The sequence below is a fragment of the Mustelus asterias genome, chromosome 5 (assembly GCF_964213995.1).
Source record: "Mustelus asterias chromosome 5, sMusAst1.hap1.1, whole genome shotgun sequence".
Classification (NCBI taxonomy): domain Eukaryota; kingdom Metazoa; phylum Chordata; class Chondrichthyes; order Carcharhiniformes; family Triakidae; genus Mustelus; species Mustelus asterias.
This window is the reverse complement of record NC_135805.1, coordinates 14,879,537-14,898,325: the sequence shown is the minus strand read 5'-3', so window position 1 is coordinate 14,898,325 and position 18,789 is coordinate 14,879,537. Positions and strand designations below refer to the sequence as shown.

The window sequence follows — 18,789 nt, the reverse complement described above, 5'->3', positions numbered from 1 at the left end:
GTGAATTGCTGCAGTGCATCTTGTAGATAGTACACACTGCTGCTACTGAGCGTCAGTGGTGGAGGGATTGAATGTTTGTAGATGGGGTGCCAATCAAGCAGGCTGCTTTGTCCTGGATGGTGTCAAGCTTCTTGAGTGTTGTTGGAGCAGCACCCATCCAGGCAAGTGGGGAGTATTCCATCACACTCCTGACTTGTGCCTTGTAGATGGTGGATAGGCTTTGGGGAGTCAGGAAGTGAATTATTCATCGCAGTATTCCTAGCTTCTGACCAGCTCTTGTAGCCACTGTAGCACTTTTCACAATCTCAGGATGTCCCAAAGCCCTTTACAGCCCATGAAGTACTTTTAGTTCATTCATGGGGAGTGGGCATCACTGGTAAGACCAGCATCTGTTGCTCATCCCCAATTGTCCCTAGCTAGTCCCCCTGACACTAAGGGGCAATTTAGCACCTAACCCGCACATCTTTGGAAGGTGGGAGGAAACCGGAGCACCCGAAGGAAACCCACGCAGACACGGGGAGAACGTGCAGACTCCGCACAGACAGTGACTCTTCCTTCCCTAAAGCACATTCTGAAACAGATGTTTTTTTTAAAATGACAATCGGTTAGTTTCACAATCACCATTATTAACACTAGCTTTTTATTCCAGATTTACTGGGCGGCACGGTGGCACAGTGGTTAGCACTGCTGCCCCACAGCACCAGTGGACCCGAGTTCGATTCCAGCCTCGGGATTAGCCATGTTAAATTTCCCCGAGTGTGTAGGTTATCTGTGGTGGGTGTGCCGGGTCGTGGAGATGGGGCAGGTGGGTGGGATGTTCCACTCAGGGGTGGTGCAAACTTGATGGGCCGAATGGCCTCCTTCTGCACTATAGGGATTCGATGATTTATTCCATTACAGTAATTCAATTTCAGTTCCTGAAATGGGATCGGAATTCATTTCTCAGGATCATGAGTCCAGGCTTCTGGATTATCTGTCCAGTAACAATCCCGATACTACCGTACCTCTTCTCAAAGCACTTTTTGGCAGTGCAGTCACCATCATAGTGGAAGGAAAGGTGACAAACGGTATTGAGATAACAGCAAGATTATCTGTTACTGAGAGTTGGTAGAGGCACAAATATTGACCAGGACAACTCTCTCGATCTTCTTTGAATTGGATCTTTTGCAATCGCCTCTGATGGGGTCTCGGTTTAATGTCTCAGACAAAAGAGAGCAGCCGGAATTTTACCGCCACACCCACCCTGGAATTGGGGCGGGCGCAGCTCATAGAACGGAATTCTACGTTGGCCTCCAGCAGGATTTTATGAGCCTTGCCCAAGCGAGGTCGTAAAATACTGGCCAACACCTCGGACAGTGGGAGCTAACAAGCTAAAAATCAAATCTAGAACCTTCCAGAATGAGAGTTTGAACACATGACCTTCTGACATGAGGCAAGAGCACTACTGCTGCGTCAAACTGGCACTTATATGCTTAAAGCTGACGGGTTAGTGTGCTTAAAGGGGAACAAGTAGATGTACTGGTATTTGGGTTTCCAAAAGGCATTTGATAAGGGACATCTTTTAGTGTCCAACTAAATAAACAAAATCAAATTAACTTAGGGGCATTTGATAAGGGACCTCCTCAAAAGGCTACTACACAAGATGAGGATTCGTTGTGTTGGGGATGATCCATTAGCTTGGATTAAGATTACCAAACTAACAAGGGAGGCGATGCCTAGTGGCATTATTGCTAGATTATTAATCCAGAAACTCAGTTAATGTTCTCGGGACCCGGTTCGAATCCAAGATGCTGCAAAAATATCTCCCCTGACTAGGAAATCGAGAACATGGGGTGACTGTCTCAGAATAAAGGGTTGACCATCTGGGACTGAGATGAGGGGAAATGTCTTCACACAGATGGTTGTGAATCTTTGGAGTTCTCCACCCAGGCAGTGTGAATGCTCAGTTGTTGAGTTTATTCAAGACAGAGGTCAATACGTTTGGGGTATTAAAGAAATTAAGGGATAAGGGGATAGTGTGAATCAGTGGAGTTGAGGTACAAAGTAAATCATGATATTACTGAATGGAACAGCCTCAAAGGACCTGAACCAGCTCCTATTTCTTGCGTTCCACATTCCTACCACTTTGTTCAGAGAGGTTTCCTCTAAATTCCCTATCAAACTTTATGAGAAACTATATTATACTTATAGAAACATAGAAGATAGGAGCAGGAGGAGGCCATTTGGCCCTTCAAGCCTGCTCCGCCATTTATCACGATCATGGCTGATCGGCCAACTCAATAGCCTAATCCTGCTTTCTCCCATAACCTTTGATCCCATTCGCCCCAAGTGCTATATCCAGCCGTCTCTTGAATACATTCAATGTTTTGGCATCAACTATTTCCTGTGGTAATGAATTCCACAGGCTCACCACTCTTTGGGTGAAGAAATGTCTCCTCATCTCCGTCCTAAATGGTCTACCCTGAATCCTCAGGCTGTGACTTCTGGTTCTGGACACACCCACCATCAGGAACATCCTCCCTGCATCTATCTGTCTAGTCCTGTTAGAATTTTATAAGTCTCTATGAGATCCCCCTCCCCCTCATTCGTCTGAACTCCAGCGAAAACAATATTAACCTAGTCAATCTTTCCTTGTACATCAGTCCCGCCATCCCCGGAATCAGCCTGGTAAACCTTCGCTGCACTCCCTCCAGAGCAAGAACATCTTTTGGTTTTGCTCACAAATGGGAACATCTTCTCTACATCTAGCCTATTGAACTCTTACACAAATTTGAAGACCTCTATCAGCTCACCTCTTCGTTCTCTCTTCCAGAGAAAAGAGTCCCAAGCTGTTCAGTTGATAAAAGGAAGGGGTTTGGGAAGAGAATTCGCAGGTTAAACTTCACCTACCCAGCAAACTACCAGACAGGTTTACGGGTAAAATGATGGCCACGGACATGACACTTATTAAGACCAGGATGACGATGAGGTGGCGTTGGAAAGACAGATAATGAATGGCATCATCTCCGCATTGCTCCTGTATCTCATTGTCCCTGCAAGAAACACATCAGAGTAGGTGAGAACATCCGAGTACAAAGAAAGACAGACTTGTGTTTCCAAAGCCCCTTATCATGGCTCACGAAAGCCTCTCAGTCATCGAGTTACATGAGGTGTTAGCCTTGGCTCGATGGAAGCTCTCTAGCTGCCTCTCCAGTTAATGCTGGCGGAACAAGAGTCTGAAATCCCCACACCTTGGAAACATCTCCAGCCAATGATCTATGCATCTACTGTTCTTCCAGCTCCTGCGTACCCCAACTCCCCATCACCATCTTTAATGGGGTGTTTAGCATCACAGTCCCTCACTCAGGAATGTTCCATTTTTTTGCTCCACATCTCCCCTCTTTCAAGAGGCTCCTCAGAGCTTAAGGCTCTGACCATGGCTTTGCTCACGGTGCTAACCACCACGTAATGGTCAGTGTACTTGATGTATTAATCATTCTCAACGTGTTATTTTATTAGGCTCACATTAACGCTGCAATGAAGCCACTGTGTAGGCATCGTTGGAAGGGGTGACATTCATTGCCTGGCCCTAGTTTCCCCTTAGAAGATGGTGAGAGGCCTTCTCCTTGAGTGACTTCCGAGGGCAGGAGTCAACCACTTGGCACTGAGGACTAGAGCGACATACAGGCCAGACTGGCCAAGAATGGCAGGTTTCCTTCCCTAACGGGCATCAGTGAACCAACTGGATTGTTACCAACAAACCTCATGGTCAATTTTACCAACACCAGGTACAAGGGAGAGACTTTCACAGTCCCACAGTCCCTTCTGCTTGACCATGACGCATGGTGGCACATTGGTTAGCACTGCTGTTTCACAGCGCCAGGAACCCGGGTTTGATTCCCGGCTTGGGTCACTGTCTGTGCGGAGTCTGCACATTCTCCCCGTGTGTGCGTGGATTTCCTCCGGGTGCTCCGGTTTCCTCCTACAGTCTGAAAGACGTGCTGGTTAGGTGCATTGGCCATGCTAAATTCTCACTCAGTGTACCCGAACAGGCACCGGAGTGTGGCGACTAGGGGATTTTCACAGTAACTTCATTGCAGTGTTAATGTAAGCCGACTTGTGACTAATAAATAAACTTTACTTTCACTTCAGTTATAGTAACCAATCTCCATTTACCCCCTCCTCCCCTTTCGATGTTACATCCTTGAGATCCTTGAGATTGTTTACGACTTACATAAATGATTTGGAGTTGGGGACCAAGTGTAGTGTGTCAAAATTCGCAGATGACACTAAGATGGGTGGCAGAGCAAAGTGTGCAGAGGACGCTGAAAGTCTGCAAAGGGATATAGATAGTCTAAGTGAGTGGGCGAGGGTCTGGCAGATGGAGTACAATGTTGGTAAATGTGAGGTCATCCATTTTGGTAGGAATAACAGCAAAATGGACTATTATTTAAATGGTAAAAAATTGCAGCATGCTGCTGTGCAGAGGGACCTGGGTGTCCTTGTGCAGGAATCTCAAGGAGTTGGTTTGCAGGTGCAGCAGGTAATTAAGAAGGCAAATGGAATTTTGTCCTTCATTGCTAGAGGGATGGAGTTTAAAAACAGCGAGGTTATGTTGCAGCTGTATAAGGTGCTGGTGAGGCCACACCTGGAGTGCTGTGTACAATTTTGGTCTCCTTACTTGAGAAAGGATATATTGGCACTGGAGGGGGTGCAGAGGAGATTCACTAGGTTGATTCTGGAGTTGAGAGGGTTGGCTTATGAGGAGAGACTGAGTAGACTGGGGCTATACTCATTGGAATTCAGAACAATGAGGAGAGATCTTATAGAAACATATAAGATTCTCTGTGTACCTTGGTATAAAGGGTCAAATATGAGTGTGAAGCCAGTGTGTTGTTCCCAGTGTAGGACGTGGGAGGTCCTGGAGGCACCTGGCCTCCTGCACATCCACATCTGTGAGGGGTGTGTCGAGCTGCGGTTCCTGAGGGACCGTGTTAAGGAGCTGGATCTGCAGCTCGAGGATCTTAGGCTGTAAAGGGAGAATGAGGAGGTGATGGACAAGAGCTATCATCAGGTGGTCACACCAGGGCCACGGGTGGAGGCCAAGTGGGTGACGGCCAGGAAGGGTAAAGCTCGGGTGATTGAGAGCACCCCGGTGGATGTGCCCCTACACAACAAGTACTCCTGCCTGAGTACTGCTGGGGGGGACAGCCCGCCTGGGGGAAGCAGCAGTGGCCGTGTCTCCGGAGTGGAGTCTGGCCCTGGAACTCAGAGGGCTAAGGAAAAGGGGAGAAAGGCAGTGTTAATCGGGGACTCGACAGTAAGGGGGTCGGACAGGCGTTTTTGCGGAGGCAGGCGCGAGTCTCGGATGGTGGTCTGCCTCCCTGGGGCCGGGATCCAGGATGTCGCTGGTCGACTCCCAGAAATCCTGAGGGGGGAGGGAGAGGAGCCAGAGGTAGCGGTACATATTGGTACCACTGATGTGCGAAGGAAGGGGGAAGGGGTCATGAAAAGAGAGTATAGGGAATTAGGGAGACAGCTGAGAAGGAGGAAAGCAAAGGTAGTAATCTCAGGATTGCTGCCTGTGCCACGAGAGGGTGAGGGCAGGAATGGAGTGAGGTGGAGGATGAATGTGTGGCTGAGGGACTGGTGCAGGGGGCAGGGATTCAGGTTCCTGGACCATTGGGACCTCTTTAGGGGCAGGTGTGACCTGTACACAAAAAATGGGTGGCACTTGAATCCCAAGGGGACCAATATCCTGGCGGGAAGGTTGGCTACGGCTACTGGGGAGAGTTTAAACTAGATAGGGTTGGGGGGAGGGGATCGAGACAAGGTGACTGGGAGCGAGGAAGTTAGCTCGCAAACCGGGAAGGGTTATAGACGGTGCAAGAGGGAGGATGGATGGGGGAGAGAGAAGGGGAGAGCTCAGACCGAAGGATTGAGATGTGTTTACTTTAATGCCAGGAGTATAGTGAATAAAGGGGATGAGCTCAGAGCGTGGATCGATGCCTGGAAGTGTGATGTGGTGGCCATTACGGAGACTTGGATGTCTCAGGGACAGGACTGGATACTCCAGGTGCCAGGATTCAGATGTTTCAGGAAGGGCAGGGAGGGAGGCAAGAGAGGGGGTGGAGTGGCACTGCTGATCAGGGATAGTGTCACAGCTGTAGAGAAGGTGTATGCTGTGGAGGGATTGTCTACAGAGTCTCTGTGGGTGGAAGTTCGGAGTGGGAAGGGGTCGATCACTTTGCTGGGAGTTTTCTATAGGCCGCCCAATAGTAACAGGGAGGTGGAGGAGCAGATAGGGAAATAGATCCTGGAGAGTTGCAATAATAGCAGAGTTGTTGTGATGGGAGACTTTAATTTCCCAAACAAAGATTGGAATATCCCTAGGATAAGGGGATTGGATGGGGAGGAGTTCGTTAGGTGTGTTCAGGGGGGTTTCCTGACACAGCATGTGGACAAGCCTTCAAGAGGAGAGGCTGTACTTGATCTGATACTGACCAATGAACCTGGACAGGTGTCAGATCTCTCGGTGGGAGAGCATCTTGGGGATAGCGATCATAACTCTATCTCCTTTATGCTTGCATTGGAAAAAGAGGGGATCAGGCAAGCTAGGAAAGCGTTTATATGGAGTAAGGGGAAATATGAAGACATAAGGCAACAAATTAGAGGAGTAAATTGGAAGGAGGTATTCTCGGGGAAATGTACTGAAGAGGGGTGGCAGTTTTTCAAGGAATGTCTGTCTAGAGTTCTACAGGACAACGTTCCGAGCAGACAGGGAGGAGTTGGTAGGTTAAAGGAACCGTGGTGCACGAAAGCTGTGCGGGACCTAGTCGCGAAGAAAAGGAAAGCGTACAAAAGGTTCAGAGAGCTTGGCGAAGATAGGGATCTAGATGAGTATACGGCTTGTAGGAAGGGACTAAAGAAGGAAATTAGGAGAGCCAGAAGGGGTCACGAGAAGGCCTTGGCAGGTAGGATTAAGGAAAACCCGAAGCCGTTCTATAAATATGTGAAGAGTAAAAGGATGAGACGTGAAGGAATAGGGCCTATAAAAGGTGAAGGCGGGAAAATCTGTACGGAACCAGTAGAAATGGCAGAGGTGCTTAATGAGTATTTTGCCTCGGTTTTCACAGAGGAGAAGGACCTGGGTGGATGTACTGTGGGCTTGCGGTGGACTGAAAAGATTGAGTATGTGGACTTTAACAAAGAGGTTGTGCTGGAATCTTTGAATGGCATCAAGATAGATAAGTCGCCGGGTCCGGATGGGATGTACCCCAGGTTACTGTGGGAGGCGAGGGAAGAGATTGCAGAGCCTCTGGCGATGATCTTTGCATCGTCGATGGAGACGGGAGAGGTGCCGGAGGATTGGAGCATTGCGGATGTGGTTCCTATTTTCAAGAAGGGGAATAGGGATAGCCCAGGAAATTACCGACCGGTGAGTCTAACCTCAGTGGTTGGTAAGCTGATGGAGAAGATCCTGAGGGACAAGATTTATGAGCATTTAGAGAGGTTTAGTATGCTCAAGAATACTCAGCATGGCTTTGTCAAAGGCAGATCGTGCCTTACGAGCCTGGTGGAGATCTTCGAAAATGTGACTAAACGCATTGACGAAGGGAAAGCGGTAGATGTGGTTTATACGGATTTTAGCAAGGCGTTCGATAAGGTCCCCCATGCAAGGCTTCTAGAAAAAGTGAGAGGGCATGGGATCAAAGTTGCTGCTGCCCTGTGGATCCAGAACTGGCTTGCCCAAAGGAGGCAGAGAGCGTGTATAGATGGGTCTTTTTCTAAATGGAGGTCGGTCACCAGTGGTGTGCCCCAGGGATCTGTTCTGGGACCCTTGCTGTTTGTCATTTTCATAAATGACCTGGATGAGGAAGCGGAGGGATGGGTTGGTAAGTTTGCCGACGACACGAAGGTTGGTGGGGTTGTGGATACTCTGTAGGGATGTCAGAAGTTACAGAAGGACATAGATAGGATGCAAGACTGGGCGGAGAAGTGGCAGATGGACTTCAACCCAGATAAATGGCAGGTCAAATGTGATGAAGGAGTACAATATAAAGGGAAAGACTCTTAGTACTGTGGAGGATCAGAAGGACCGTGGGGTCCGGGTCCATAGGACTCTAAAATTGGCCCCGCAGGTGGAGGAGGTGGTTAAGAAGGCGTATGGTGTGCTGGCTTTTATCAATCGAGGGATTGAGTTTAGGAGTCCGGGGATAATGATGCAGCTATATAAGACCCTCGTCAGACCCCACTTGGAGTACTGTGCTCAGTTCTGGTCGCCTCATTATAGGAAGGATGTGGAAAAGATTGAAAGGGCGCAGAGGCGATTTACAAGGATGTTGCCTGGATTGAGTGACATGCCTTATGAGGATAGGCTGAGGGAGCTCGGTCTTTTCTCCTTGGAGAGACGTAGGATGAGAGGAGACCTAATAGAGGTATAGAAGAAGTTGAGAGGCATAGATCGGGTGGACTCTCAGAGGCTTTTTCCCAGGGTGGAAATGGCTGCTATGAGAGGACACAGGTTTAAGGTGCTGCGGGGAAGGTACAGGGGAAATGTTAGGGGGAAGTTTTTCACACAGAGGGTGGTGGGCGAGTGGAATCGGCTGCCGTCACTGGTGGTGGAGGCAAACTCAATAGGGTCTTTTAAGAGACTCCTGGATGAGTACATGGGACTTAATAGGATGGAGGGTTATAGGTAGGCCTAAAAGGTAGGGATATGTTCGGCACAACTTGTGGGGCCGAAGGGCCTGTTTTGTGCTGTAGTTTTTCTATGTTTCTATTATGAAGGGAACAGATAAGATAGAAGCAGGGAAGTTGTTTCCACTGGCGGGTGAAACTAGAACTAGGGGGCATAGCCTCAAAATAAGGGGAAGCAGATTTAGGACTGAGTTGAGGAGGAATTTCTTCACACAAAGGGTTGTGAATCTGTTGAATTCCCTGCCCAGTGAAGCAGTTGAGGCTACCTCATTGAATGTTTTTAAGGCAAGGATAGATAAATTTTTGAACAGTAAAGAAATTAAGGGTTATGGTGAGCGGGCGGGTAAGTGGAGCTGAGTCCACGAAAAGATCAGCCATGATCTTATTGAATGGCGGAGCAGGCCCGAGGGGCCAGATGGCCTACTCCTGCTCCTAGTTCTTATGTTCTTATCCCCAACACCTTCACCAAGAGCTGGACCACCCGTAGACATCCGCACTTGCACACTCCAGTTTTGGGGAATTACTCCAAAACTCCCCCACCCTCACCAGCAGCCATCCCCTGAAAGGGGAGCTTCCCAATTGGCTATGGATTTCTAATCCCCACACTCCCCCACCCCCCGCCTGTGTGATCATCCCTCAGCAAAGTTTATGTGCTGTCTGGTGGTATTTATAGAATCATAGAATCCCTATAGTGCAGAAGGAGGCCATTCAGTCCATCAAGCCTGCACCGACAACAATCCCACCCAGGCCCTAATGCCCATAACCCAACATATTTACCCCGCTAATCCCTCTAACCTACACATCCCGGGACACTAAGGATCAATTTAGCATGGCCAATCAACCTAACCCACACATCTTTGGAGTGTGGGAGGAAGCCGGAGCACCCGGAGGAAACCCACGCAGACATGGGGAGAACGTGCAAACTCCACACAGACAGTGACCCAAGACCGGGAATCGAATCCGGGTCCCTGGCGCAGTGAGGCAGCAGTGCTAACCACTGTGCCACCATGCCACCCAGAAGGGACCTGAAGGCATCACCTAACAGCACCAGCACTTCTCCCCACATTCCATCAGGGAATAAAGGCTTCATTCTAGAAATGATGGGAAGGACGGACACTTACTTCATTGTGAAGACGTTTGATACCCATGAGCAAAAATCCTGCAAAGGAGAACAGAATGTGTCAGCGTCCATCACAACGAGATTCAGTCACCTATGGCCCACGGGGGACGTGAGGGGAGAGATCAAAAGACCCTTCCCATTGCAACTTTCACCCCAACTCCCCGACAGTGAGATAGGCCTAGGGATAAAAAGGCATCAGCCTTGGCTCAGTGAGTGGCATCCTCACCTGGTATCTAAGCCAGATGGCTGCCGAGAGCTGAGCCTATCGTCTGGGCTGACATTCCCAGCACAGAACTGAGGGAGTGCTGCACTCTCAGAGGTGATGCCCCTGAGGTGAAGCATTAACAAAGAGACCCAATCTGTTCCCTCAGGTAAAAAATATCCCATGCCATTATTCTGAAGAAGAGCAGGGGAGTTCTCGTAAATCTCCTGGTCAATATTTATTCCTCAACCAACATGACAGAAAACAGATTATCTGGCCATTATATGATCGCTGTCTGTGGGAGCTTGCTGTGCTTAAATTGGCTGCCTTGTTTCCTACATTACAACAGTGACTGAACTTCAAAAATACCCCATTGGCTGTGAAGAAAGCCCACCTACGCGTCTACTTTCTCTGAAGACTAAGGAAATTTGGCATGTCAGCTACGACTCTCACCAACTTTTACAGATGCACCATAGAAAGCATCCTTTCTGGTTTTATCACAGCTTGGTATGGCTCCTGCTCTGCCTCAAGAAACTACAAAGGGTTGTGAATGTAGCCCAGTCCATCACACAAACCAGCCTCCCATCCATTGACTCTGTCTACACTTCCCGCTGCCTCAGAAAAGCAGCCAGCATAATTAAGGACCCCACACATTCTCTCTTCCACCTTCTTCCGTAAGGAAAAATATACAAAAGTCTGAGGTCACGTACCAACCGACTCAAGAACAGCTTCTTCCCTGCTGCTGTCAGAGTTTTGAATGGACCTACCTCGCATTAAGTTGATCTTTCTCTACACCCTAGCTATGACTGTAACACTACATTCTGCACTCTCTCCTTTCCTTCTCTATAAATGGTACGTTTTGTCTGTATAGCGCGCAAGAAACAATACTTTTCACTGTATGTTAATACATGTGACAATAATAAAACAAATCAAATCATAATCAACATTGGGCTATTCTGGGAGGTACCCAAAGGAACTGTCCTCTTAAAAGGACAGTAAGAAGTCTCACAACACCAGCTTTAACCTGGTGTTGTGAGACTTCTTACTGTGCTTACCCCAGTCCAACGCCGGCATCTCCACATCATGACTCTTAAAAGGAGCCAGCATTGTTAGAGAGAAAACAACCTGGCAAATATGACACACAATGACAGTACTTACACAGACAGTCCGAGTGACATCTGGTGTAAGGAAAGGGAGGGGAAATCATTCTGAGGATACTGGAGTGGGTTGGGGGGGACGGGGGGTGGTGAATGAATACATTGCTACTCACAGTGTCTCTTATAGTTTGCTCATTGGATGCGGAGAATGACGAGAGCCTTCTGGATGGGTCCAAAGCATCGCTGGAAAATAGAATGGTTCAAATTCCTGTCACGGGGGTGAGCTTTTTATTATTTAACCCCGCCATCACCCACATTTTCCAACCCCTCACTCCTCTTCTGAAGGGCACAAACTTGTTCTTGAGGGCGGGATGGGAAAAGAGGCTCGCAAGCCCCGCGTCTCTTCCAAGTGAGCAGCCAAGAGCAGAGACAGCACTGGGATCGGAGGGCATCGCAACTAAAAACAAAACACACACGCACGGTGGCACAGTGGGTTAGCACTGCTGCCTCACAGCGCCAGGGACCCGGGTTCGATTCCCGGCTTGGGTCACTGTCTGTGTGGAGTCTGCACGTTCTCCCCGTGTCTGCATGGGTTTCCTCCGGGTGCTCCGGTTTCCTCCCACAGTCCGAAAGACGTGCTGGTTAGGTGCATCGGTCATGTTAAATTCTCCCTGAGTGTACTGCCAGAGTGTGGCGACGAGGGGATTTTCACAGTAATTTCACTGCAGTGTTAATGTATGCCGACTTGTGACACTAATAAACAAACTTTAAACACATGCGCACACACACACACACACACACACACACACATAGGAAGTGAGAGACCTTGAGTTCATGTCCACAGGTCCTTGAAAGTGGCAGGACAGGTGGATAAGGTGTTCAAGAAAACCTCTGTGTGAGGTATTGAATATAAAACCAGGGATGTAATAATGGAAGTGTATAAAATGCTGGAATTCTGTGTACAGTTCTGGTCACCACATTACAGGAAGGACATCATTGTTCTGCAATGCAGAGGAGGGTTACAGCTATGAGGAGAGACTGGATAGGCTAGGGCTGTTTTCCTTTGAACAGAGGCGGCTTAAAGAAGACCTAATGGGAGGGAGGCAGTCATGTAATGGTATTGTCACTGGACTAGTAATCCAGAGATCCAGAGTAATCCTCTGGGGACCCGGATTCGAATCCCACTACTGCAGATGGTGAAATTTGAATTCAATTTTTTTTTAAGTCTGGAAATAAAAGTCTAATGATGACCATTAAACCATTATCGATTGTTGTCAAATCCCACCTGGTTCACTCATGTCCTTTAGTCTTACCTGGTCTGGTCTAAATGTGACTCCAGATCCACAGCAATGTGGTTGACTCTTAACTGCCCTCATCAAGGGCAGTTAGAGATGGGCAAAGCCAGCTAGTGCTGCCCATTTAATGAGATAAGGTGATTGGTGGGAGGATTGGAGGGGACATGAGGGGGAATGTTTCCACCCAGAGGGTGGTGGGTGTTGGGAATTCACTGCTGGCGGTTGGGGCTGAAACCCTTCAAAAGACACCTGGATCTGTGTCTGGAATGCTGTATCCTGCACGGCTCCGGACAAGGTGCTGGGAAGTGGATTCAAATAAGCGGCGAGTTTCTTCTTTCTCTGTTTTTGGTCAGTGCAGATACAGTGGGCTGAATGGCCTCTTTCTGTACCATGACCTTTTCTACGGTTCTATACGTACCCACACATGTACCCACACACGTATGCACACACACATGTACGCGTGCATACATGCACACACATGGATGTGCGCGCGCACACATATGCACGCACACATATGCATGCACACACATATGTGCACACACATGTATGCACACATATGTATACACACAAACACATATGTATATACACACACAAACACACACACAATGGGAGACACGAAACAGAGAAGAAATCTCAGCTGATATTTCCCCTCACCTGCATCCCAACAAGTCAACCAAATCAGCCACGGTTTGAGACTGGGCCTGGGACATAACACAGCGGCCGGGATTCTCCAGCTGTTCACACCCCGCTGCCGCTGCCAGCGAGGGTGGAGAATTTGGCGCTCAGACAAATCTCCATTCACAGCAGCAGAACTGGAGAATCCCGCTGGCATGAACGGCCGGAGAATCCCGCCGGCATGAACAGCCGGAGAATCCACTGGCATGAACAGCCGGAGAATCCACCGGCATGAACGGCCGGAGAATCCACCGGCATGAACAGCCGGAGAATCCACCGGCATGAACAGCCGGAGAATCCACTGGCATGAACAGCCGGAGAATCCACCGGCAAGAACAGCCGGAGAATCCCGCCGGCATGAACAGCCGGAGAATCCGCCGGCATGAACAGCCAGAGAATTCGCCGGCATGAACAGCCGGAGAATCCACTGGCATGAACAGCCGGAGAATCCACTGGCATGAACAGCCGGAGAATCCCGCCGGCATGAACGGCCGGAGAATCCACCGGCATGAACGGCCGGAGAATCCACTGGCATGAACAGCCGGAGAATCCACCGGCATGAACGGCCGGAGAATCCACTGGCATGAACAGCCGGAGAATCCACCGGCATGAACGGCCGGAGAATCCACTGGCATGAACAGCCGGAGAATCCACCGGCATGAACAGCCGGAGAATCCACTGGCATGAACAGCCGGAGAATCCACCGGCATGAACAGCCGGAGAATCCACCGGCATGAACAGCCGGAGAATCCACCGGCAAGAACAGCCGGAGAATCCCGCCGGCATGAACAGCCGGAGAATCCGCCGGCATGAACAGCCAGAGAATTCGCCGGCATGAACAGCCGGAGAATCCCGCCGGCATGAACGGCCGGAGAATCCCGCCGGCATGAACAGCCGGAGAATCCACTGGCATGAACAGCCGGAGAATCCCGCCGGCATGAACAGCCGGAGAATCCCGCCGGCATGAACAGCCGGAGAATCCCGCCGGCATGAACGGCCGGAGAATCCCGCCGGCATGAACGGCCGGAGAATCCCGCCGGCATGAACAGCCGGAGAATCCCGCCGGCATGAACGGCCGGAGAATCCCGCCGGCATGAACAGCCGGAGAATCCCGCCGGCATGAACAGCCGGAGAATCCCGCCGGCATGAACGGCCGGAGAATCCCGCCGGCATGAACAGCCGGAGAATCCCGCCGGCATGAACAGCCGGAGAATCCCGCCGGCATGAACATCCGGAGAATCCCGCCGGCATGAACGGCCGGAGAATCCCGCCGGCATGAACGGCCGGAGAATCCCGCCGGCATGAACGGCCGGAGAATCCCGCCGGCATGAACAGCCGGAGAATCCCGCCGGCATGAACAGCCGGAGAATCCCGCCGGCATGAACAGCCGGAGAATCCCGCCGGCATGAACGGCCGGAGAATCCCGCCGGCATGAACGGCCGGAGAATCCCGCCGGCATGAACGGCCGGAGAATCCCGCCGGCATGAACGGCCGGAGAATCCCGCCGGCATGAACAGCCGGAGAATCCCGCCGGCATGAACAGCCGGAGAATCCCGCCGGCATGAACGGCCGGAGAATCCCGCCGGCATGAACGGCCGGAGAATCCCGCCGGCATGAACGGCCGGAGAATCCCGCCGGCATGAACGGCCGGAGAATCCCGCCGGCATGAACGGCCGGAGAATCCCGCCGGCATGAACGGCCGGAGAATCCCGCCGGCATGAACAGCCGGAGAATCCCGCCGGCATGAACAGCCGGAGAATCCCGCCGGCATGAACGGCCGGAGAATCCCGCCGGCATGAACAGCCGGAGAATCCCGCCGGCATGAACAGCCGGAGAATCCCGCCGGCATGAACGGCCGGAGAATCCCGCCGGCATGAACAGCCGGAGAATCCCGCCGGCATGAACAGCCGGAGAATCCCGCCGGCATGAACAGCCGGAGAATCCCGCCGGCATGAACAGCCGGAGAATCCCGCCGGCATGAACAGCCGGAGAATGCCGCCCAGTGCATTTACAGATGATTCAGCAGAAGGAGGCAGTGACTCCCCCTCCTCCGCCCCCTGGTGAATGGAAAGCTTTCCCTCCTTGCCCCAATTAGTGGTAAAGAACAGAATTACCTGGAGGTGTCAGAGACCAGGGCGAGACGGCCATAATCCCAGGCTAACTTCCTCAGTACAGAAAACAACAAAATTAACACCTGCAAAAGAGGAATGATGAGAATCATTGCAAACACGGAAAAGAAACAGTCCCACATAAAACTACAGAATGACAATCAGATAACATCTAATCAAAATATAAAAATTCACATTAAATGGTCGTCATGGTTAGCACTGCTGCCTCACAGCGCCAGGGATCTGGGTTCAATTCCTGGCTTGGGTCACTGTCTGTGCGGACTCTGCACCTTCTCCCCGTGTCTGCATGGGTTTCCTCCGGGTGCTCCAGTTTCCTCCCACAGTCTGAAAGACGTGCTGGTTAGGTGCATTGGCCATGCTAAATTCTCCCTCAGTGTTACCCGAACAGGCGCTGGACTGTGGCGACTAGGGAATTTTCACAGTAACTTCATTGCAATGTTAATGTAAACCTACTTGTAACACTAATAAACTTAAACTTAAAACACAGGGGAGAAGGAAAGGAGAGGGTGCAGAACGTAGTGTGGTGGAACAGTGGTTAGCACTGCTGCCTCACAGCGCCAGAGACCTGGGTTCGATTCCCGGCTTGGGTCACTGCCTGTGCGGAGTCTGCACGTTCTCCCCGTGTCTGCGTGGGTTTCCTTCGGGTGCTCCGGTTTTTTTAAGTAAAAAGACAGGTTGACAAAGCTGTAAAAGAAAGTATTGGACACACAAACACAGATACTAATCCCTGGGATGGCAGCGTGGTCTCATGAGGGGAGACGGAAGAAACTGCACCTGTCCAGTTTTGAAGAATAAGGTGACCTCATTGAAACTTATAACGCACTGATAGGTAGTGACAGGGTGGGTGTGGACAGGATGGTTCCCCTAGCTGCTGACTCTAGTACCAGGGGGCAAAGCCTCAGAATAAGCAGCCAGCCATTGAAGACAGAGACGAGAAGGGTTTTCTTCACTCAGAGGGTGGTGGACCTTCGGAATTCTCTACCCCAGCAGGCTCTGGAAGTTCAATCGTTGAGTATATTCAAGACACAAATCGATAAATTTCTGCAAACTACTGGCATTAAGGGAGATGAGGTAGTGGTAAGTAAATAAGTAAGTTTGTTTATTGGTGTCACAAGTAAGGCTTACATTAACACTGCAATGAAGTTACTGTGAAAATCCCCTAGTCACCAAACTCCGGCGCCTGTTTGGGAACACTGAGGGAGAATTTAGCACGGCCAATGCACCCTAACCAGCACATCTTTCAGACTGTGGGAGGAAACCGGAGCACCCGGAGGAAACCCACGCTGACACGGGGAGAACGTGCAGACTCCGCACAGACAGTGACCCAAACCGGGCAGACAGTGACCCGAGCCAGGAATCGAACCGGGTCCCTGGCGCTGTGAGGCAGCAGTGCTAACCACTGTGCTGACAGCTCAGTTAACCAGTTGGAACCATCTGAAGTTTGCAACTTAAATTGCATTTTTAGATGGCTCCCAGAGCAGGACAATTGGCCAGGAGAAGTTTGCACTTCCAGGCAATTGCCGTGCAAACTCCGCTGTGAGTGGGGAGGATACGCCAAAAGATAAGCCAATACAGTGCCCCGGAGCTCGGAAGTTACAGCCTATGAATCCAGATTTGAGGAGGTTGTTTTATGAAGGATGCCATATCCACGGAGAGGATTCGTAGCCTTTGCTGGCTGGCCAGCATTTATTGCCCATCCCTAGTTGCCCTTGGAGGCCATTTGAAAGTCAACATGTGACTCCAGAGCCACAGCAATGTCGGCCAGACTAGGTAAGGATGACATATGCCGGAAAATCCTGGAAGGTTGGCACTCCCAGTGCATGGGGCAGGGTGGGAGGGGAAGGGTTGTTTTTATATTCATTTGTGGGACATGTGCATCGCTGGCTGGGCCAGCATTTATTGCCCATCCCTAGTTGCCCTTGAACTGAGTGGCTTGCTGGGTCATTTCAGAGGGCAGTTGAGAGTCAACCACTTTGCTGTGGCTCTGGAGTCACATGTAGGCCAGACCGGGTAAGGACGGCAGCTTCCCTTCCCTAAAAGACATTAGTGAACCTGATGGGTTTTTCCAACAATCGACAATGGTTTCATGATCATCAGTTGATTCTTAGTTCCAGATATTTTTTATTGAATTCAAACTCCACCACCTGCCGTGGTCCCCCGGGTCCCCAGAACATTAGCTGGAGTTTCTGCATTAATAGTCTAGCGATTATACCACTGGGCCATCGCCTTTCCAGTTACCCGGGAGGAGAGACTTTGAACATAAGGAGAGGGTAATTTAAAAAGTTCTCGAAAGAGGACATCAAATAAAACTGTTTGAAATCAAATAGCATTTCGGAGAATGTAAACAGGAAAAAAACTGTTTGCCCTGTTTGATGACTTCATAACTGATTACCTGCAAACGAAGAAAATAATTGAAAAAAAACAATGAGGGTTGTTGCTAGGACGCCGATTCGCCCATTCAGAAAGAGTGAGCCAAACAGGATCCAGATCCAGCCAACAAAACACATTGCTATTAATAGAAACTATTAATAATTCTCACATGAATTAGCAATCATTCACATCAGAGGCAGAGGCCATTGTGCCGATTACACCTGTACAGGTACTTTCAAATTGTCTAAAAAGAGGCAGGGAATTAGCAGAGGAATGGGAAGAATTGGATCTCTCTTTTAGAACAGGCACAAAAACAATGGGCCGAATGGTCTCATCTGGGCTAACTCATGCCAGGGCTGACTTGTAGTGCATGACTGAATACAAAGGAATCATTTTTATTCAGGTTGAAAGACATCGCATGCAGCAGCAAGTCACATTCCTGACTTTCAGTCCTGGCACTGACACTCCATCTCAAACCAGTTACCCAGTCCTAATGATATACAGCACAGAAACAGGCCCTTCAGCCCGACTCATCCATGCCAACCAGGTTTCCTCAACTAAACTAGTCCCATTTCCCTGTGTTTGACCCATATCCCTCTATACTTTTCCCATCCATCTACCTGTCCAAATGTCTTTTGTGGGCATCACGGTGGCACAGTGGTTAGCACTGCCACCTCACAGCGCCAGGGACCAGGGTTCAATTCCAACCTCGGGTCACTGTCTGTGTGGAGTTTGCACGTTCTCCCCGTGTCCACGTGGGTTTCCTCCGGGTGCTCCGGTTTCCTCCCACAGTCCAATAGGTTGATTGGCCATGGTAAATTGCTCCTTAGTGTCAGAGGGACTTGCAGAGTAAATATGTGGGATTGTGGGGATAAGGCCTGGGTGGAATTGTTGTCGGTGCAGATTTGATGGGCTGAATGGCCTCCTTCTGCACTGCAGGGATTCTATGATTCTTTCAAATGTTATAATTGTACCCACCTCTACCACCTACCACCTCTACCACCTCCTCTGGTAGATCATTCCATATACACACCAGCCTGTGTGTGAAACAAATGCCCCTTACGTCCCTTTTAAATCTTTCCTCTCTCATCTTAAACCTATACCCTCTGGTTTTGGACTCCCCTACCCTGGGGAAATGACCTTGGCTATTCATCTTATCTATACCCCCTCATGATTTAATAAACCTCTATAAGGTTTATAAGACCCCTCATCCTCCTATGCT

At 49.9% G+C, this 18,789-nt stretch overlaps 1 protein-coding gene across 4 annotated transcripts in view; it reads right to left on the bottom strand.

Annotated features, from left to right (window-relative positions):
• Positions 1 to 18,789, bottom strand: part of LOC144493376 (mechanosensitive cation channel TMEM63B-like) — a 104,853-nt gene that overhangs the window by 66,247 nt on the left and 19,817 nt on the right. For all 4 annotated transcript variants that reach the window (XM_078212201.1, XM_078212199.1, XM_078212200.1 and 1 more), the window contains exons 3-6: positions 15,183 to 15,262; positions 11,272 to 11,341; positions 9,801 to 9,838; positions 2,890 to 3,032 (exon numbers count right to left, since the gene is read on the bottom strand). In XM_078212201.1, coding sequence (XP_078068327.1) covers positions 2,890 to 3,032; positions 9,801 to 9,838; positions 11,272 to 11,341; positions 15,183 to 15,262 — 331 coding nt within the window. The remainder of the gene's footprint in view (positions 1 to 2,889; positions 3,033 to 9,800; positions 9,839 to 11,271; positions 11,342 to 15,182; positions 15,263 to 18,789) is intronic.